This window comes from Atractosteus spatula, chromosome 3 (genome assembly GCF_055471065.1).
Source record: "Atractosteus spatula isolate fAtrSpa1 chromosome 3, fAtrSpa1.hap1, whole genome shotgun sequence".
Taxonomy (NCBI): Eukaryota; Metazoa; Chordata; class Actinopteri; order Semionotiformes; family Lepisosteidae; genus Atractosteus; species Atractosteus spatula.
The window spans coordinates 42,254,127-42,271,203 of record NC_142708.1 but is presented as its reverse complement, the minus strand read 5'-3'; the positions used below and the strand labels follow the sequence as shown (position 1 = coordinate 42,271,203).

The window sequence follows — 17,077 nt, the reverse complement described above, 5'->3', positions numbered from 1 at the left end:
TCTTTAAACATAGTGTAAAATCCTGGGTTCGGTATAATATTTCAGGCATTCATGTGAAGGACAACAGAGCTTTCACTGGCCGATTATCAAACTTTATTGATAAAATAAAAACAAAAACTAGCCGACCAAGCAAGAAGAAGACAAAGAATCCAAAAGAATAACGGACACAGCGCATGCCTGCATTCTCTCCTCAACCGTCCACACCACACTTTTCCCTGGGTCAGAGATTAAATAAAACTTCACTCACACCAAACAAATTATGACACACTGAACACTGAACATGTTAAACCAAATATGTCTCACATTAGACCCACTGTGGAAAAAGAAACATCCACGTTTCTAAGTAACATTCCTATAAGTAAATAAAACCATAACCAAACTTTATAACAAGTAACAAACACTAGAACAAACAAGTATTAGATGTAAGATCATTAAACAAAATGGAACCACTGAAACACTTTGTGTACATTTTTGTTTAACTTCGTTTTACAATATAATCCCTGAAACGGGCTGGCAACTTAACAGGCCTGCGACCTGGCTGTCGTGATGACTGATCAGGGTTATCAGGGTAGCAGGAGGTACTGTCCATTTGAGATGCTACCTGAACTGCACTGTGATCTGATTCCCCTGGAAGGTGTTGGACACGTTGTGCAGTGGACTGTTCATTAATTGTATGTCTGGCAGGATGGTGGCACTGCTTCACACCAGAGAAAATGATGGAAGGAAACTCAGGGGTAGCACTAGGTACCTGCACATCTGGGTTGTCCTGGGGTGGCACCCTTTTAGTCTACTGAATCTCGACCAGGTGCAGTTGGAGGGAGATATTCTGTCTGTGGAAAAGCAGGTGTCAAATAAGCTTTCAGACGGTTGTGATGAACAACTTGGGTAGGTCCATCAGGGGAGTCTTTCTGTCTAATGACATACAGCACCCCATCTCCATCAGCAGGACGTATTAACTGTATGATATAGTATGGCCCTTTCCAACGTGGCACCAGTTTACACCATAAATGAACATGATCTTTCAACCAAACTAAGTCTCCCATGTGGTAAGGTGAGTACTTTACTTTTTTGTCATACTGGGTCTTTTGTTGTAGATGTGCAGCTTCACAATGTTCCTGGCTTGACTGATAAGCGTGCTGGAGTTTATGACAAACCGATGCAGCATATTCGGCTGGTGTTCCTGGAGATGCAGATGATAGTTCAGCCTTAGGCGAAAATAATAGATGAACTGGCAACCGAGCCTCACGACCATGCACCAGATAGAATGGTGTATACCCAGTGCTAGCATGTACACTTGTAGGCAAGCTGAATGGATCTCAGCAACGTGTCCCAAGCTTCATGCGTTTGATATAAACATTTGGCCAGTTGGTCCTTTAGGAACCCGTTAAATCTTTCGATTAACCCATTACCTGCTGGGTGGTAGGAGGAAGTTCGGGTTTTTGTCACTCCTAACTTAGAGCACAGTTCTTTTACTAAATCTGACTCGAATTGTCGACCTTGGAAATATTCTGGAACTCCATGCTCACTTATGTATTGTTAAAAAATAAAGTGAGCGACTGTGACTGCACGTTGGTCTTTCATGGGATACAGGTTCACATACTTAGTAAAACAGTCCTGTATAACAAGAACATACCTGTACCCACTGGGTGAGATAGGGAGTTCAGTTATGTCTGCAGCCACTTTCTGGAATGGTCGACTAGCTTCAATTGTCTGCAGAGGAGCAGGGTTATGGGGTACTGGCATAGCTCTGGATTGACACGCTACACAATGGTGACAATAGCTCTCAATGTCCCTCACCATAAAAGGCCAGTAGAACTGCTCTAGAGCTCGATGAACTCAACTGTTTGGTTTCCATGTAGGAGCTGTAACACTTCCGGAACAATCTTATCGGGAATTACAATGTAAAGAGTAGGCTCCTCCCCTGGTTGGTTACATGAACAGCGATAAATCAGGTCATTCACTAAATGCAATTTATAGAACTGTTGCCACAACACTTTAAGTGCAGGTGAACATTTTTTCATTGCCCAAACTGGAGGTCTCTTTCCTATAGCTAACCACGCTCGCACTGTGCGCAGTGTAACATCATCCTTTTGATATTGGAGCAAATCAAATGACAGAGCCTGTGACAAGTCAAGAACCGAGTTGACATTTACAGCAGGATGTATAGCTGGTTTTGTGCACTTTTCTTTGCAGGGTTCATTACAGTTTGTTACAGTTTGTTCATTACAGGCCCTATTAGTGATGATATCAGGTGGACGTCTCGACAGAGCATCAACATTTCCATGCCTCTTACCATCTCGATGTTTGATGACCCAATCATACACATCAAGCTCTAAAGCCCAGCGTGTTCTCTGTCCTGTTGGGTCACGCTCTATAGGCAGTTTCTTCAAGCCCACTAAGGGACGGTGGTCAGTGACAATAATAAAAGAAGAACCTGTTAAATAATGGGAGAAATGTCTGACTGACCATACTATTGCCCACCACTCTCGTTCAAAGGTGGACCAGTTGCGTTCTGTGGCAGTGAGGATATGACTGGCATAGGCTACGACTTTTTCAGTGCCACGTTGTTCTTGTGCAAGGACTGAGCCTATAGCATCATGTGAGGCATCTGTGTAGAGGATGAACGACTTTGTAAAGTCTGGGTAAGTCAGTATCGGAGGCAAAGAGAGAACATTACGGAAATACTGAAAGGACTCTTCGCATTGGGCTGTCCATGAAAAGGTGGCATGCTTTTGTGTCAGTTGGTGCAAAGGGGCTGCTTTGTCTGCAAATCCCTTAATAAAACGTCGATAATATGAACAGAGACCTATAAAGGCTCGTACCTCTGTGGCTGTTGTAGGGCGAGGCCAATTCAGGACTTTATCTGTCAGTACTGTGTCAGGTTGAATGCCGTCTTTTGATACAATGTGTCCTAAAAATTGTACAGACTGTTTGAAAAGTTGGCATTTTTGAGGATGAAGTTTGAGGCCTGCCTGACGCAGTCTGCTGAAAACCTCAGTGAGGCTGTCCACGTGTTCCTGGAATGTCTTACTGAAAACAATTATGTCATCTAAATAAACTAATGTTTTGGACCAATGGAGACCTCGTAACACTAACTCCATTAATTGTTGGAAAGTTGGAGGTGCATTTGTCAGGCCCATCGGCATTACTTTGAAATTATATAAACAATCACCTGTAGAGAAGGCTGTTTTATCTTTGTCACTGTCTTCCATTTGAATCTGCCAGTAGCCACTTGACATACCCAGTGTACTAAACAATGTGGCTCCAGATAAAGCATCCAAACTATCATCCACACCTGGCAAGGGGTGTGCATCTTTGATTGTGACTAAATTTAAACGTCTATAGTCGATACAAAATATGTAGTTCAGGTGGGTAGCTGCGTCAGCATGCGTAGGCTGCAAAGGAACAAGTAATAGGTTTATTCCATGCTGAAAAAAAGAAGAAAGAGAACACTTACAAAATATGTATGAGCCATCCTTCTTGCGAATTAATAGTACAGGAGAGGCCTATGGGCTGTGACTAGGTTCAATCAGGTCAGCATCGAGTAATTGTTGTACTTGTCGGTTTATTTCATCCCTCACTAGAGGAGAGGTGTGATACGCCCGTTGACGTATTGGGGATGCAGATGATGTCCGAATTTTGTGTTTGATCAAATCTGTTTTGACTAGATTAGTTGCGCTTGTACTGAAAACATCGCAATTGTCACATAAGAGAGCATTTACTTTTGACAGTTCTTCTGGGGTCAGAGTTTCTTTGTCAATGTGAACATCAGGTAAATTATGAGGAGCATGAAGCTGACTAACTGTTGCTAAACACTCAATGGTGATGTAAAAGTCAGAGGGCATGTTTCACACAGAGTAGAACTGACCAATGTGTGTCTTCCGGGGTAGCACAATATCCTGGTGAGTGGGGTTAAGCAAGTGAATGAGTTTAAGTCCATTCTCAACCATGGAGAAACTGCGCGCAATTGCGAGGTTTCTCTTAGACTGCATATCTGGCTCCAGAATTCCCTGGAACCCATGTAGTTTTGCTCCAATTTCAGTGGGGCATGTGACTGAGGCAGGAATAATAATCTCAGTTAGCGGGGGCACCGATACGGGTGACAAAAGTGACACATTGCAGCAGAAGGGCACTGCTTGTGAATAAGTAAGTAGGGGAATTGGTTCATTTCTGAACACAAAGGCACCTGTGGTAATATCAATAGAAGCATCATGTCTCTTTAAAAAGTCCCAACCAAGTAAAGCATCTTGACTAGAGTCCCGAACAACATACACATTTATACCTAAAGTTTGTGAGTCAAGGCGCAATGAAACAGTTAATGACCCTAAAATATCAAGTTGCTCACCTGTAAGTGTATGTGCTATTTGAAAATGCTTCATCAAAGGGTGGTGTTTTAATGCTGGAATGTGCTGTTGTAAGTTTTCACTAATTAATGACAAACCAGAGCCTGTGTCCAGGAAAATGGTTACTTCCTGATCCTCAATGAATCCCCTTACATAAGGTGTCCATGCTGCGTACTCCTGTGACAGTGATGACATTGACTTGTGGGCCACTGACAATGAAGCTGAAGACTGGCCCTCATCTCCAGCTAACATTCGTTTCCCTGCCTTTAGGGCTCTGTGAAATGTACATGACGCACACGTGATGGTGTCGGACTGGGAGAACGTTGTCTGTAGTGCTCTTTACCTCTGTCTCTGTCGCTGTCTCTCTCATATCTGGAACTTGAGCTGGTTGGGTCATCTGAACAACGCCTGTACCTCTGCTGAGATTGCAGACTCTTTTTCAAAGCTGTCAGACCTCCCCCGCCTATGATGGCCTGACACCTGCCGGTCCCAGGGTAAAGGCTCGTCATAACCGTGGTGTCGCTGGTATGACCTGGCACCAGGACTGGGGCTGCGAAAAGGTCGGCTTTGACTGATGCAGCAGCGTGAAGGAGATCTGCCTCTGCTGTGGTCTGGGGACTGTGGTCTCCTACGTGCAGCAGATGAAGACTGGACCTCCGGGGAATGAGAATGGGTACATGCTTGGGTGCGAGTCAGTGATTTTACAGCTGACTGCAATCTGTCCACTTGAAGTGTAAGTTTGTCTAGCTGGGCTGCTAGCTTGTCAGCACTGGTATTAGACAAGCTATGGACTGGGGTGGAGAGAGCAGGCGGTGGAGTAGTCATTGACACAGCAGCTGGGAAGATGCCATGGAATGTGGAACACGCTTTCTCACACTGGCCAGCTACCTTAAGAGCTTCATCAAGAGTGGTAACGCCAAATTCATACAATTTTTTCCTTGTAACTCAAGGTCAAGTCCAGCAATGAAACGCCTCAGGATTTCTCCTGTAATGGCAGTTTGCCCATAATCTGGGAAAGCTTGCAGTACAAGGCAACGCAACTCTGCTGCATACACCTCCAAAGGTTCATTAGGCTGACGCGGCCGTGCATTCAGATATGTTTGAAATGTCCTGAGTTCCTGTTTTTGTCCAAAAACGGATTGCATGTGCTTGCAAGTGTTATCATATTCACATTTCACTGTATCTGGGAGACTGTCCCAATAACTAAATGCAGCACCTGCCAATCTAGATGGAAGAATTTTGGCTATTTGTGTTTTATCCATACCTGAAGTCTCACAGCACACTTGAAAACGTCTAACCCACTGTGAAAAACTTTCGGTTCCTTCACCAGTGAAATCCGCCGGCAAAACGGCTTTGAAGTGCACCACAGCAGTGAATGTGTCATCGTCACACATGTCTGTAGACATCTTCAGTTTCAAAACTGTGACTTTCTCCTAACGGATTCACTCCAAGAATCTTCAGAAATACTATAGTGATTTTGGCCGGACGAGAAACCCCCCCAACAAATCCGTATGCAATCTAAAGTCCAGAATAACCGCGTCACAAAGCCAAAAAAAAGCAAAATATCCAAAATGCGATCGGAGATGGCAGTATGAAAGTTAAAAGTTCTTAACCTGAAGATTTTACTTGTGGCGAACAAGTAACGAATTGCAGTACGTTTCGTTTCAAGGTAACATTGATAAAAACATATATCCTAAACTTATAAAAATAATCAATCAGATAATGATGCTCATCCTACTGAATCCATGAAATGCCAAAGCAGTGTAGTAAACTCACGGTGCAGTCCCTTTGCGAACAGCGAATCATCCAAATGAAATGTCCAAACGGCAAGACACGGTGCTGACGTTTTTGTCCGTGAAGACCACACACACAAAAACCGCCGCTGCCATCAAATATGTAAAATTCTTGGTTCGGTATAATATTTCAGGCATTCGTGTGAAGGACAACAGAGCTTTCACTGGCAAATTATCAAACTCTATTGATAAAACAAAAACAAAAACTAGCCGACCAAGGAAGAAGAAAAAGAATCCAGAAGAATAATGGACACAGCGCGAGCCTGCATTCTCTCCTCAACCGTCCACACCACACTTTTCCCTGGGTCAGAGATTAAATAAAACTTCACTCACACCAAACAAATTACAACACACAGAACACTGAACATGTTAAACCACATATGTCTCACAATAGCATCTCCCTTTTCTCAATGACAGCCTAATTTCTTGCTTTCTGTAAACCTCTCCATTCAATTACATATTTCAACACCTTTATTTGACACCTCTCCCCCTAATCACCTTACCTCTCCATACATTTTTTTTTTACCTGTACATCCATTCTTAACTACTGTCAATACAGTTGCTCCACAGGGATGTGTATTGTCACCTTTTCTGCTCTCAGTATATACTGGTGAGATGCAGAGTAGCACAGCCATATCTAAATATGCAGATGGCATGGTTCTTGTGTGACTCTGTTTAAAGGACCAACCTCTAGGTGAGTAAACTTACTTTGAAAACATTAGTATCCTTGAAAACTGGTGCCAATCCAGCCCATTGGAAATCAATGTGACCAACACTAAAGTGCTTTTTTCAATGCTAAAACCGATGGAGGGCAATCTTTGCACACTATAGTACTCAATGGTCAGTCTGTAGAGGATGTGGAGAGTTTTAAATATCTGACAACACATATTGATCAGAAGCTGAGTTACACTGAGAATATAGAGAAAATTTTTACGAAAGCAAATCAGAGGCTCTTTTTAATTCAAAGATTCAAGACTTTAAATGTTATTCCAAATGTCATACTATTTATTTCAATCCTTGTTTTTTTCTTGAATGTGTGGAATAGGTTGTATATATAACCTATTAATTGCTACTTCAAAGTGACTGCTAGCTAAAACAACAGCATGTGAAAACTGTGCAAGGGTCTCCATACTTTTGCAAGGCACAACATACATGGTTTCCATTATATGATGATAAAGTGCCATTTAAGTGCTTATTCAACAATGGTTCCTACCTTAGCAACACTTATATAGTGTTAAAAGGAATTTACAGTTGTGAGATAAAGTTTTTGAAACCTCAGGAATTATATGGATTTTTGCATGAAATGCCCCTAAAATGTGATCTGATCTTCATCTAAGTCATAATAATAAATAAAGACATTATTTAACATACACAACATTTTACATTGCCATATCTTTATTGAACAAATGGTTTAAACAATCAAGGTAATTGATGGAAAATGTATGTGAACCCTTATATTTAGGAACAAGTGGAACCTCCTTTATTGACAATAACCTCAACAAAACGCTTTCTGTAGCTGCTGATCAAACCTGCGCAGTGGCTAGGAGGTATTTTGGCCCATTCCTCTATACAAAACTGTTTCAGTTCATGTATATTTTTGGGATGTCTCGCTTGAACAGCCTGCTTCAAATTATGCCACAGCATTTCAATGGGATTGAGGTCAGGACTCTGACTTGGCCATTCTAAAATATGGAATTTCTTCTGTGTGAGCCACTCTGTTGTTGATTTACCCCTGTGTTTTGGATCATCATCATGTTGCATGACCCAACTTCTTTTGAGTTTTAGATCAAAGACAGACGCCCTGACATTCTGCTGTAGAATTTTCTGATACAACTTGGAATTCATTGGTCCCTCAATGATTGAAAGCCGTCTAGGCCCTGAGGCAGCAAAGCAGCCCCACACCATTATACTCCCTCCACTATGCTTCACAGTTGGGATGAGGTTTTGGTGTTGGTATGCACTGTTTTGTTTTCTCCAAACATAACGTTGTGTACATTTACCAAAAAGTTAAACTTTTGTCTTATCTGTCCACAGAAAATTGTTCCAGTAGTGCTGTGGAACATCCAGGTGGTCTTTAGCAAATTTGAGACGGGCAGCAATGTTTTTTTTTTTGGAAAGCAGTTTCAAGGTTCAATGGCATTACTTTGTCAGTTTAGGATTTTGAATACTTGGATCAGATCTTCTCATAGTCTTCCCTTTTTAAGACTAAAAAGTTTCAGTTTTTTAACACAGTGTAAAACATTCCTTCAAGTCAGTAAATGTATCTTGTTTCTCTTCTCTTGAATTCCTGAACAGCCATATCTTTCTGAAATAAGGTGAAAAAAATTGTATACTGTGCAATATTCTAAATGTGGTCTTATAAGTGCTTTATACAATTTTAACAGAACATTACTTAATTTTAATTCAACATTTTTAACTAAATCTCTTAACATTTTATTTGTCCATTTTATAGCTTCCCCACATTGTCTAGAAAGCATAAATAATAAATCAACAAAAATGTCTTTTCTGAAAGTAGTTTCTGCAAGCTCAGCATTTACCACTTTGTATTTATAGTTTTGTTTTTATTACCTGCATGCAACACCTCCACTTTTTTATAGTTAATATAATCTTCCAGGTGCTTTCCTAGTCTTGAATTTTATCTTAATCTTTTTGAATTTCATTTGTTGTTTCTACAGTGTTTGCTCTTTGCCCTATTATTTTCCGTGAACCATACTACAGTGCTTTACTAAGTATACAAGAATTAAGATCACTAATATGAATCAGAAAGAAAAGTGATCATAATACATACCCCTGTGGTACTCCACTTACTGCATCATCTCAATTTGAGAATTCACCCCTTATCATGTACATATGCAGTAATCGTCAGTAAAGGATCCATTACAGAGCTCTTTGAAGTCTGTATTTTCAATATTTCTGCACCTTCTCGTGGAACAAAATTACCATTACCTACAAATAGAAAAAGAATGTTACTGAGCACCTTAATCTCTTCAATACGAGTAGAGACCAGAGAGCCACCGCCAAGACATACGACAAGTCGGTTTCCAGCTCCTCCTCTTAAAACCTGTAGTGGCACTGTGACACCTCTCTCGTGTTTTTTCTTGTACAACGGAGGTGGGGTGCAAATCTAAAAGTAAGCCTCCTCATAAGATCAAGTTACTGCTAGACAGGTTTTAACAATGTTCTCCTGGTAACCTGAGGTATCGGTGGATTAGTATTTTTTTTTTCCCTGGATACCAATCCCCTTAATTTTCTGATTTGCTGACATTAATCTTTAAAATGGTTAAAAGCGCAAAACGTATTAAAATGTGTACTCTTTATCAGCATGCTATCATGCCACGTATTCTTTAACAGCAGGCTGCTGTTTCATTAGACCTTAATATCTATGGAAACAAAACACGCCTCTAGAATGCACATTGCACATCACACAGCCCTTTATTGTCTCTTCCTGGGAAAGAATGCTTTGCTCGCAAAAAAAAAAACACGTGATCCGCCGCGCACCCAGTGGCTCATGCTCTGCTTACGAAAGCAGCAAAGCATTCGAAGTGTGCGGAAGCGCTTGGACAGGCCGATGTGAAACAAGGAAGAGGAGTACAAACACAGCTGTTGGCGGTTTGTCACCAGATCTGGCCGCTGCATAGGGAGTACGTGGTCCTGGATTAACTTGTATTTCTTCTCAGCTGATGCGAACGGCTGCAGTGAAACTCGATCTTACATTTGAAGGAAAAGAACACTGGAGGCAGAACAAGAAGGATGGATTTATTCGCTTTAATGAGTCTGGACGAGCTGTCCCTGCGGATGTCTCAGCTCTCTATGTATCCCCTTTTCGATATGGCACATTACACTGTCTCAGTAATGGCACTTAAGGAGCAGCCAGGTAAACATTTGAAAATATATAATATAAATATCAAAATATGTATATCAGCTGATTTTGATGTTAACTCGTATAGGTTAAAAATCCACACTTTTTATTTATATAAAAATAAAATAAGTCGCTTAATTTTTTCCAGTATGATCTGGGCTTGGAATACATTTCTTTTCCTGTTTCGTATTCAAATTCTCCATATTACAACATTCTTGAAAGCATGTGTAAATAAGCATAAACTGGCATGGAAGCAGTATTGGTTTATGTAATAAAACGAACTCTTTAGTTATGTAAAATATGAATTATTTGGATATAACATGTATAGCATAAGTAAGTAAATATTACAAGTCGGAAAATATACTTTAAAATAATTTTCCGGGTATGCACACCAGCAGGTCCACGGGTCATAAACTACATTACTTTTTAAACCGTTGGTACATTGTCTACACAGATAGGAAGAAAGTAACTGCCAATATGACTCTTACACGAAGAGACATGCATGAAAAGCTACAGATGTGACATCACTAAGACCTAAAATATCTAACCTTCATTCCTAATGAAATCTGGTTTGAAAAGATCCGTTTACGCTGAAATGGTTTTGGTTTAAATATACCAAAGCGTATTGCTCACGGCATCGTGAATATAGAGAAGGCGTTTGTGTTACAAGCACACTTAGGCTAGTTATTGTTCAGCATAGCTACTGTATTATTGCTAAGACCATATACGAAAATAAACATTGTAAAAACTGCTTTTAATGATTGTTAATATTATGTGCTTTGATTAGACGTCAGAAAAATAGTGTACTATTTTAAGAAATGTGAGGAGATGATAAGTCCAGTGGTTTCTTTTTTTTCTTGAAAATAGACATATGTTAGGGATTTTAGAGCAAATTTGTATGAAACATTGGATTTGCATCATTTTCATGTGGGCATAAAACATTAATATCATCATAAGATTGTCTCCATTTACAGTCGTAAACATTGAAGAAAATCAATGGTGTTTGAAAATATAGGAAAATAATAGCAGTACATAATGTGGTGTGTAATATCTGTGTTAAATCCTAAGATCTTTCTTTGGAAAGATCACTGGAGACATGGAATCCAGCTTTCTTCAGGAAGAATGATTATTGAAAAACACAACAAACTTTAGGTTAATTATAATAAACATTTAATACAAAATAAAGCCTAGTTTTAGTTCGGAACCATTAATAGGACTGTAGTGCAGCATTATTAAGACAACAGTTAAATACCTTCCAATATATCACAGTATTCTGCATTATACAATCCTATTTCCTGCATTTCATGGCATATTAGTTCATAGCACAGTCCTATTACTGTTTTCTACCTGAATTTCAGATTATTTAAAATGTCTAATTTATTTAGCTACAACAGTGTGTAGTTTCTTGGTAAATGCTTTCCTGCATTATTCTTCAAAATCAAACCATTCCCACTAATGAGGAGCAAGTAAAGGTTTATTCCATGCTGAAACGAGAAGAAAGGAAACACAACATTTTGGCTGTGGAGCCGTCGGGTTTGAGATCATGCCCGAAGAAGACTCCACAGCCAAAATGTTGTTTCTTTTATTCTCTTTTCAGCATGGAATAAACCTTTACTTGTTCCTTTGCAGCCTACGCATGCTAACGCAGCTACCTACTTGAACTACATTCCCACTAATTTCTGCACAGAGCTACACTATTCGTGTTCCTGATAAAACAGTACAATAGATTACTAACTTTTTATGCTTCTTTAGTTGTTGGGAAAATTAGGGGATTCATTACCAGTATTCTGCCAGTGAAACTGGTTTCAATAGACAAGGAACCCTGTTTTCTTAAGTATTGTAGGAATCTTCCAAGACCTAATGGTGGTTTGACTGAAAAGACAACATTTATACTTTGTCAATGCTGACAAAACAATGGATCTATGATATTTTTTCAGGTAGTTTCCCAAAAGGTAGTGCCATGAAATAAGAAAAGACTAAAAAAGGAATAAACTGGTCTTTATTTGTTCTATAGCTGCAGATCTGCATGTCACTTAGTGCTGAATTTTCTCAGCAAACATTTACTGTACCTCAGTCCTTATACTACAATGACAACAATGACTTTAAGAGTTTAAGAGTTCTGCCCTGTCTTGTCCACTAAGTTCTTCTGGATGTTGTACTTTCTGACTAGTGTTATCATAGAGGCACACAAAAACTTAACCTTTGTGGCTTACATTTCTTTCAGTTTTGTTTGTCTCTGTAATCTGAACTCCATGTGGAAGACATCTCTGATTGCAAATGCCTGCTTAAAATAGCTTTATTATCTAGCCTTAGGCCTATTGTGCAGTGAAAAGCTAAAATACAGAAATAGAAAAATGACTTTTAAGGTATATATGGATATAGTACTGTCGAATGAAAAGTAGTAATGACACATTTCATGATGTAAATGCTAAACAGGGTATATTTGTTGTCATTTAAGTATTAAAATTAAACACATTTCAGCTTTGTTGTAAAGTCATTAATAAACTGGTTTTGAACCACTGCAATTGAATAAAATATGATATTTTACTGCAGATTATTTGATCTACCTGGGAAAGTATTTGAGTGTGCTTTTTTTCTGTTTTACACAATTGTTGCAAAGAACAATTATGATTCACTTTTCATACAATGTTCTTTATATTGCTCTGCATACTGTATATTTGTGCATATTGCTCAAACAACAGAGTTTAGCCAGGACTACATATTTGATCATGGAGATAGGTGGGCCTTCTTTGTGAGAGCCTTGACCTTTTATTAGTCTCTTATTGTTCTTTTAATAGCAAGCTATTTTAAAGTGCCCTGAATTACTGTCCTTGTTTGGCTTTTCTGATGTGAACTTTTTTCCCTTTGTTATTCATTTGCTGCACTTCTGCTAGTAAGCCTGACTGGTATTCCTTAACCCCCCTGTAACCAAAATATCAAAGGTTGATATTACACATAGTACACCTGTTCCTGTACTGTTCCTTTTTTATCTGACACAGAACCAACTTTGTAATTATTAGGGGAAGGATTGATGATTGGTGCTTTCATCAACACAGAAATCCCCAAAAAGATTATTTTTACTCTTACAGTTTAATTCAAATAAAATAAAAAAAGTATACATCTTACAGACAAGTTAAAAAAACAATTACTATATAATGAAAAGGTAAGAAATTTAATTTTTATAATACTTTAGAAATATAGTATTCTTTATTTTGAAGGAGCAAAAGTACTGGAACAGTTGGCTTACAGATTCTTCATACTGGTCAGATTTTTGCTGTTGGGTAGTTAGGCACTTATAAAAGAGCTCTGCCCATCTTTTAACTGTCCTGCTTTGGAAAAAAATAATAATACAGAAAACTAAAAAACTTTTTGTTGAACTTTCTGTTGTTGAAATTCTGAAGCTGAAAGGGAAAAGAACTCAGAATGGTAGCACAGACATTGTAAATGCCAAAATCAACAGTTTGTAATATACAGAACAAAAAAGAAACCTTTGGTTACCAAAGATCCCTCAGATTAACACTAAGCCAAGACCAGGTTGGCCAACAAAAATATCTGCTGTTGATGACAGAAAACTTCTCAGAGCTGTCAAGGAAAAGCATAAAAACTTTAAGTGCAATGTAAATATTGCTGTCTGTTCTCTTCGCATCTTGTAGCTATCCTATTTGGAAATTTACCACTTTGTGATGAATTATATATATATATAAAAACATGCACACAAAAACTGTGATTCAGTAAGTTAATTGAAGCGGTAAAGAAATTTATAGTAAGGGTCATGGGGCACATAACTCAAGGCCTAATTCTTATAATTAATTCATACACTGTACAGTGCTACTTAAATATGTGAACCCTTCATCTTTTATACGACAAATAAGTGTAAAACAATATTTTATCTATACTCCAATATTCAATGAAGATAATCCAAATAATGGACACATATACAAAAATTCTATATTATTTCATTATCCATTTTAAAAAAGCTGTTTTTATTAGAACAAGTAAGTGAACATATTAGAACATAATGATGCCTGTGTGTAAAAGTAAGTGAATTCAATAAACAGTGACATCCCTTAGCAGCCATGCCAGAGATCAAACATTTCCTATAGTTACTAATCAGTCTCTCACATCTTCTTTGAGGAATGTTTGCCCATTCTTCCTTACAAAACTGCTTTGACTGCTCCAGATCAGTTGGCCATCTTGCATGAACAACCCTCTTCTGGTCTTACTGCAACATTTCTATTGGGTTGGGCAATCAGAAACACAAAAACACATTCTTTGGTAGATTTGCTGGAATGTTCAGGGTCATTGTAAAGCTGGAGGACCTATTTTTGACTCAACTTCAGCTCACGGACAGAAAGCCTGACATTGTCTTCCAGAATATTTTGGAATGTCTCTGAATTTATAGTTCCTTCAAGGTCCATGGGCAGAAAAGCTGCCCCAAACCAGGAAACACCTACCACCATACCAGACAGTGGGGATAAGGGTATTTTGGTGGTAGAGACAGTGCTAGGTTATTTCCAAACATGGAATTTTTTTTGTTTTTGCCAGAAAGATTGCTTTTAAACTCATGTTCACCCAGAGAACAATTTTTCAAAAACAATGTACAGGATCATCCACATGGTCTTTTGCAGACAATACAAGCAGTGGTGTTCTTTTTTGAGAGCAATGGTTTTCTCCTGGCTACCCTCCCCTGCATGCCATTGCTATTCAGCTTGTGTTGTATTGTTGAAGTATGAATGTGGACATCAGCTTTAGCAATAGAGGCCTGGAGATCCTTGGATGTGTTCCTGGGATTCTTTTGGACATCCTGTATGGGTTTTCTTGTTGCTCCGTCAGATAATTTTTGAATGACATCTACATCTTGCTAGAGTCACCATTGTCTTATTTTCTCAATTTGTAGACTATTAGTCTTACACTACAGTGACTGACTGTCTTACTTTAGACAAAATGTTTTGCTATGGCTGCTGCAGACTGATGAGTACTTACATTTCCTGAGGTCATGGGAGGTCTCTTTAGATCATAGCATGGTGTATTACACTAACCTGTATGGCTAAGACCAAATTGACTAGGTTTCTAGCCTTTATACAATAGAGGGCCTCCCAAACTTTGTCCTGGTGATAATTACCTTGAGGTTCTCACTTACCTCATTGACTGAGTTAATGAACCCTGTGATTCTCTTAGCACATGCACTAATTCTTATTTGCTTATGTCATTTTCTATTGTATGCATCACATTTTCTAAACAATACATAGTATATTAATTTTAGTAAAGAGCTAGTTCTGATTAAACAAGGATTTTATAGTAAAAATGTAACATTTGAAGAATTACAATGGGTTCAGAAATGTTCAAGCAGAATTGATGTACTGATATGGTAAGATCCTTTCTAAATTGCCCAAAAAACTGACTCTTGTACATCAGCATTGGTTTGTCAATTTTGAAAACAGGAAACAGATGGAGTGTGAAAATCTTGTTTTAACCTTCACTGAATCTTGAAAGATTTTTGAACGACTGGCATAACTGAATGCTTATTATATTAATTTGTTGTGTCAGTCAGTTTAAATTCTGTTGTTTATTTGAGTTTATATTTCTTTCACTTAACAGCATCATAATACATAAATAACAGTGCTGGAAATATATATATTGCCCAAAATGCCCAGATCTAGTAAAAATTCTACTGACAAAGGAAAAATGTGTCTTACACTTTGTACCAGAATTAAGAACCTAAAAGCATTCAGTGACTTTATTATTTCACATGCAGGCTTGTACCATTACTTGCTTTCAGCAGTTTTAATTACATGAGCAGATTTAAGACATGGTGAGTAGAATCACAAAATATACAATATTGTATGAAGAAATGGAAAAGTGGCAAGATAGAACAGTTTTCCCCACTGTAAGTTTTGTGCCAGATAAGTAAATTGTAGAACTACATACCTAACCAAGTTTGTTAGAATCGTCTTGTGTTTTCCATGTCTGAAATGAATATTTTCAAAGTCTGAGGTAATATATCTATCAGTATATTGTATTATTTATTCACTATTGATAGACAAAAATGTAGATAATTGTTTTTGTGTTATACTTTTAAGCCAAGAAAATTCTGTCTGAGGAAGAACTTACTTGGAGAATCTGTCTCCATAACTACATGTGTGATTGAGTATATGCGATTAATACATGTAGTGCATTAATTATTTGGAAAAAGGATATGTTGATACAGTACATTAAACTAGGCATTAGCCAAACTTGAAAATATCTACAAAAAATAATGCTTTACCTTTTTACCTTTTGATCACACCACTTTAAATTGTGAAAAAATGTAACTATAGTAAATTAGCTGTCAATAACTGTTGTTGATCAATGGATGAAAATCATTTTAGATGAAGCTACATTATGTGTATTTAAGTGAGTAATTTTATTGTAGACAAAGGAGCGAAACAACTAAAAGAACTCACTGTCTACACTCTCACAGTTTTAACTGCTTTGCTCTGTACTGTCAAATACAGTATATATTAGAAAATAGAATTGTGCTGTTTTCTGGTGAAGGTTCTCATGACTCTCTACTTCAGTTGCTTCAGTACTCCTACAGTATGTTTTGTTATTCTTTACTTAAGAGTTTGTTATAGATAAAATTGTGCAATTTTACATTAAATTCAATTATATACTTCATAAACCCCCCCACAGTAGTATGACCATTAAATGGTTTCAGTATTCATCCTTAAATCCACCTTATGTTTTTTTATGATTGAATATGCTCTTAAGATGCTTATCATTTTATTTTAGAGTGTTTGGGGAGCACTCTTAGATTATGAACCATAAATTGTACTCAACAATGCACACATTTTGATTAAACTTTCAATGTCAACATTTTGCATTTAAAATGCATTCATTCTAAGCAGGTTGGCCTATTAAAACAACTTTCCATGCATGTTATGTCAAAGCCATACTACTTTCATGAGCCTCAGATCAGGTAGTTTCAAACAGACCAAATGAGCTTTGTTCTTAAATTTGTGGATTTTGAACTATATTACATCATGGATATAGCTATCGTTTAGGAGGATTTTGCTGGTCTGCAGAGATCTGCATGGAGTACT

The 17,077-nt window shown here is 38.1% G+C and overlaps 1 protein-coding gene across 2 annotated transcripts in view; it reads left to right on the top strand.

Annotated features, from left to right (window-relative positions):
* The first annotated feature begins 9,696 nt into the window (after positions 1-9,696).
* Positions 9,697-17,077, top strand: part of tmem38b (transmembrane protein 38B) — a 67,902-nt gene continuing 60,521 nt past the window's right edge. For both annotated transcript variants that reach the window (XM_088911957.1, XM_088911956.1), the window contains exon 1: positions 9,697-10,010. In XM_088911957.1, the coding sequence (XP_088768083.1) occupies positions 9,887-10,010 (124 nt within the window). In that variant the 5' untranslated portion in view covers positions 9,697-9,886. The remainder of the gene's footprint in view (positions 10,011-17,077) is intronic.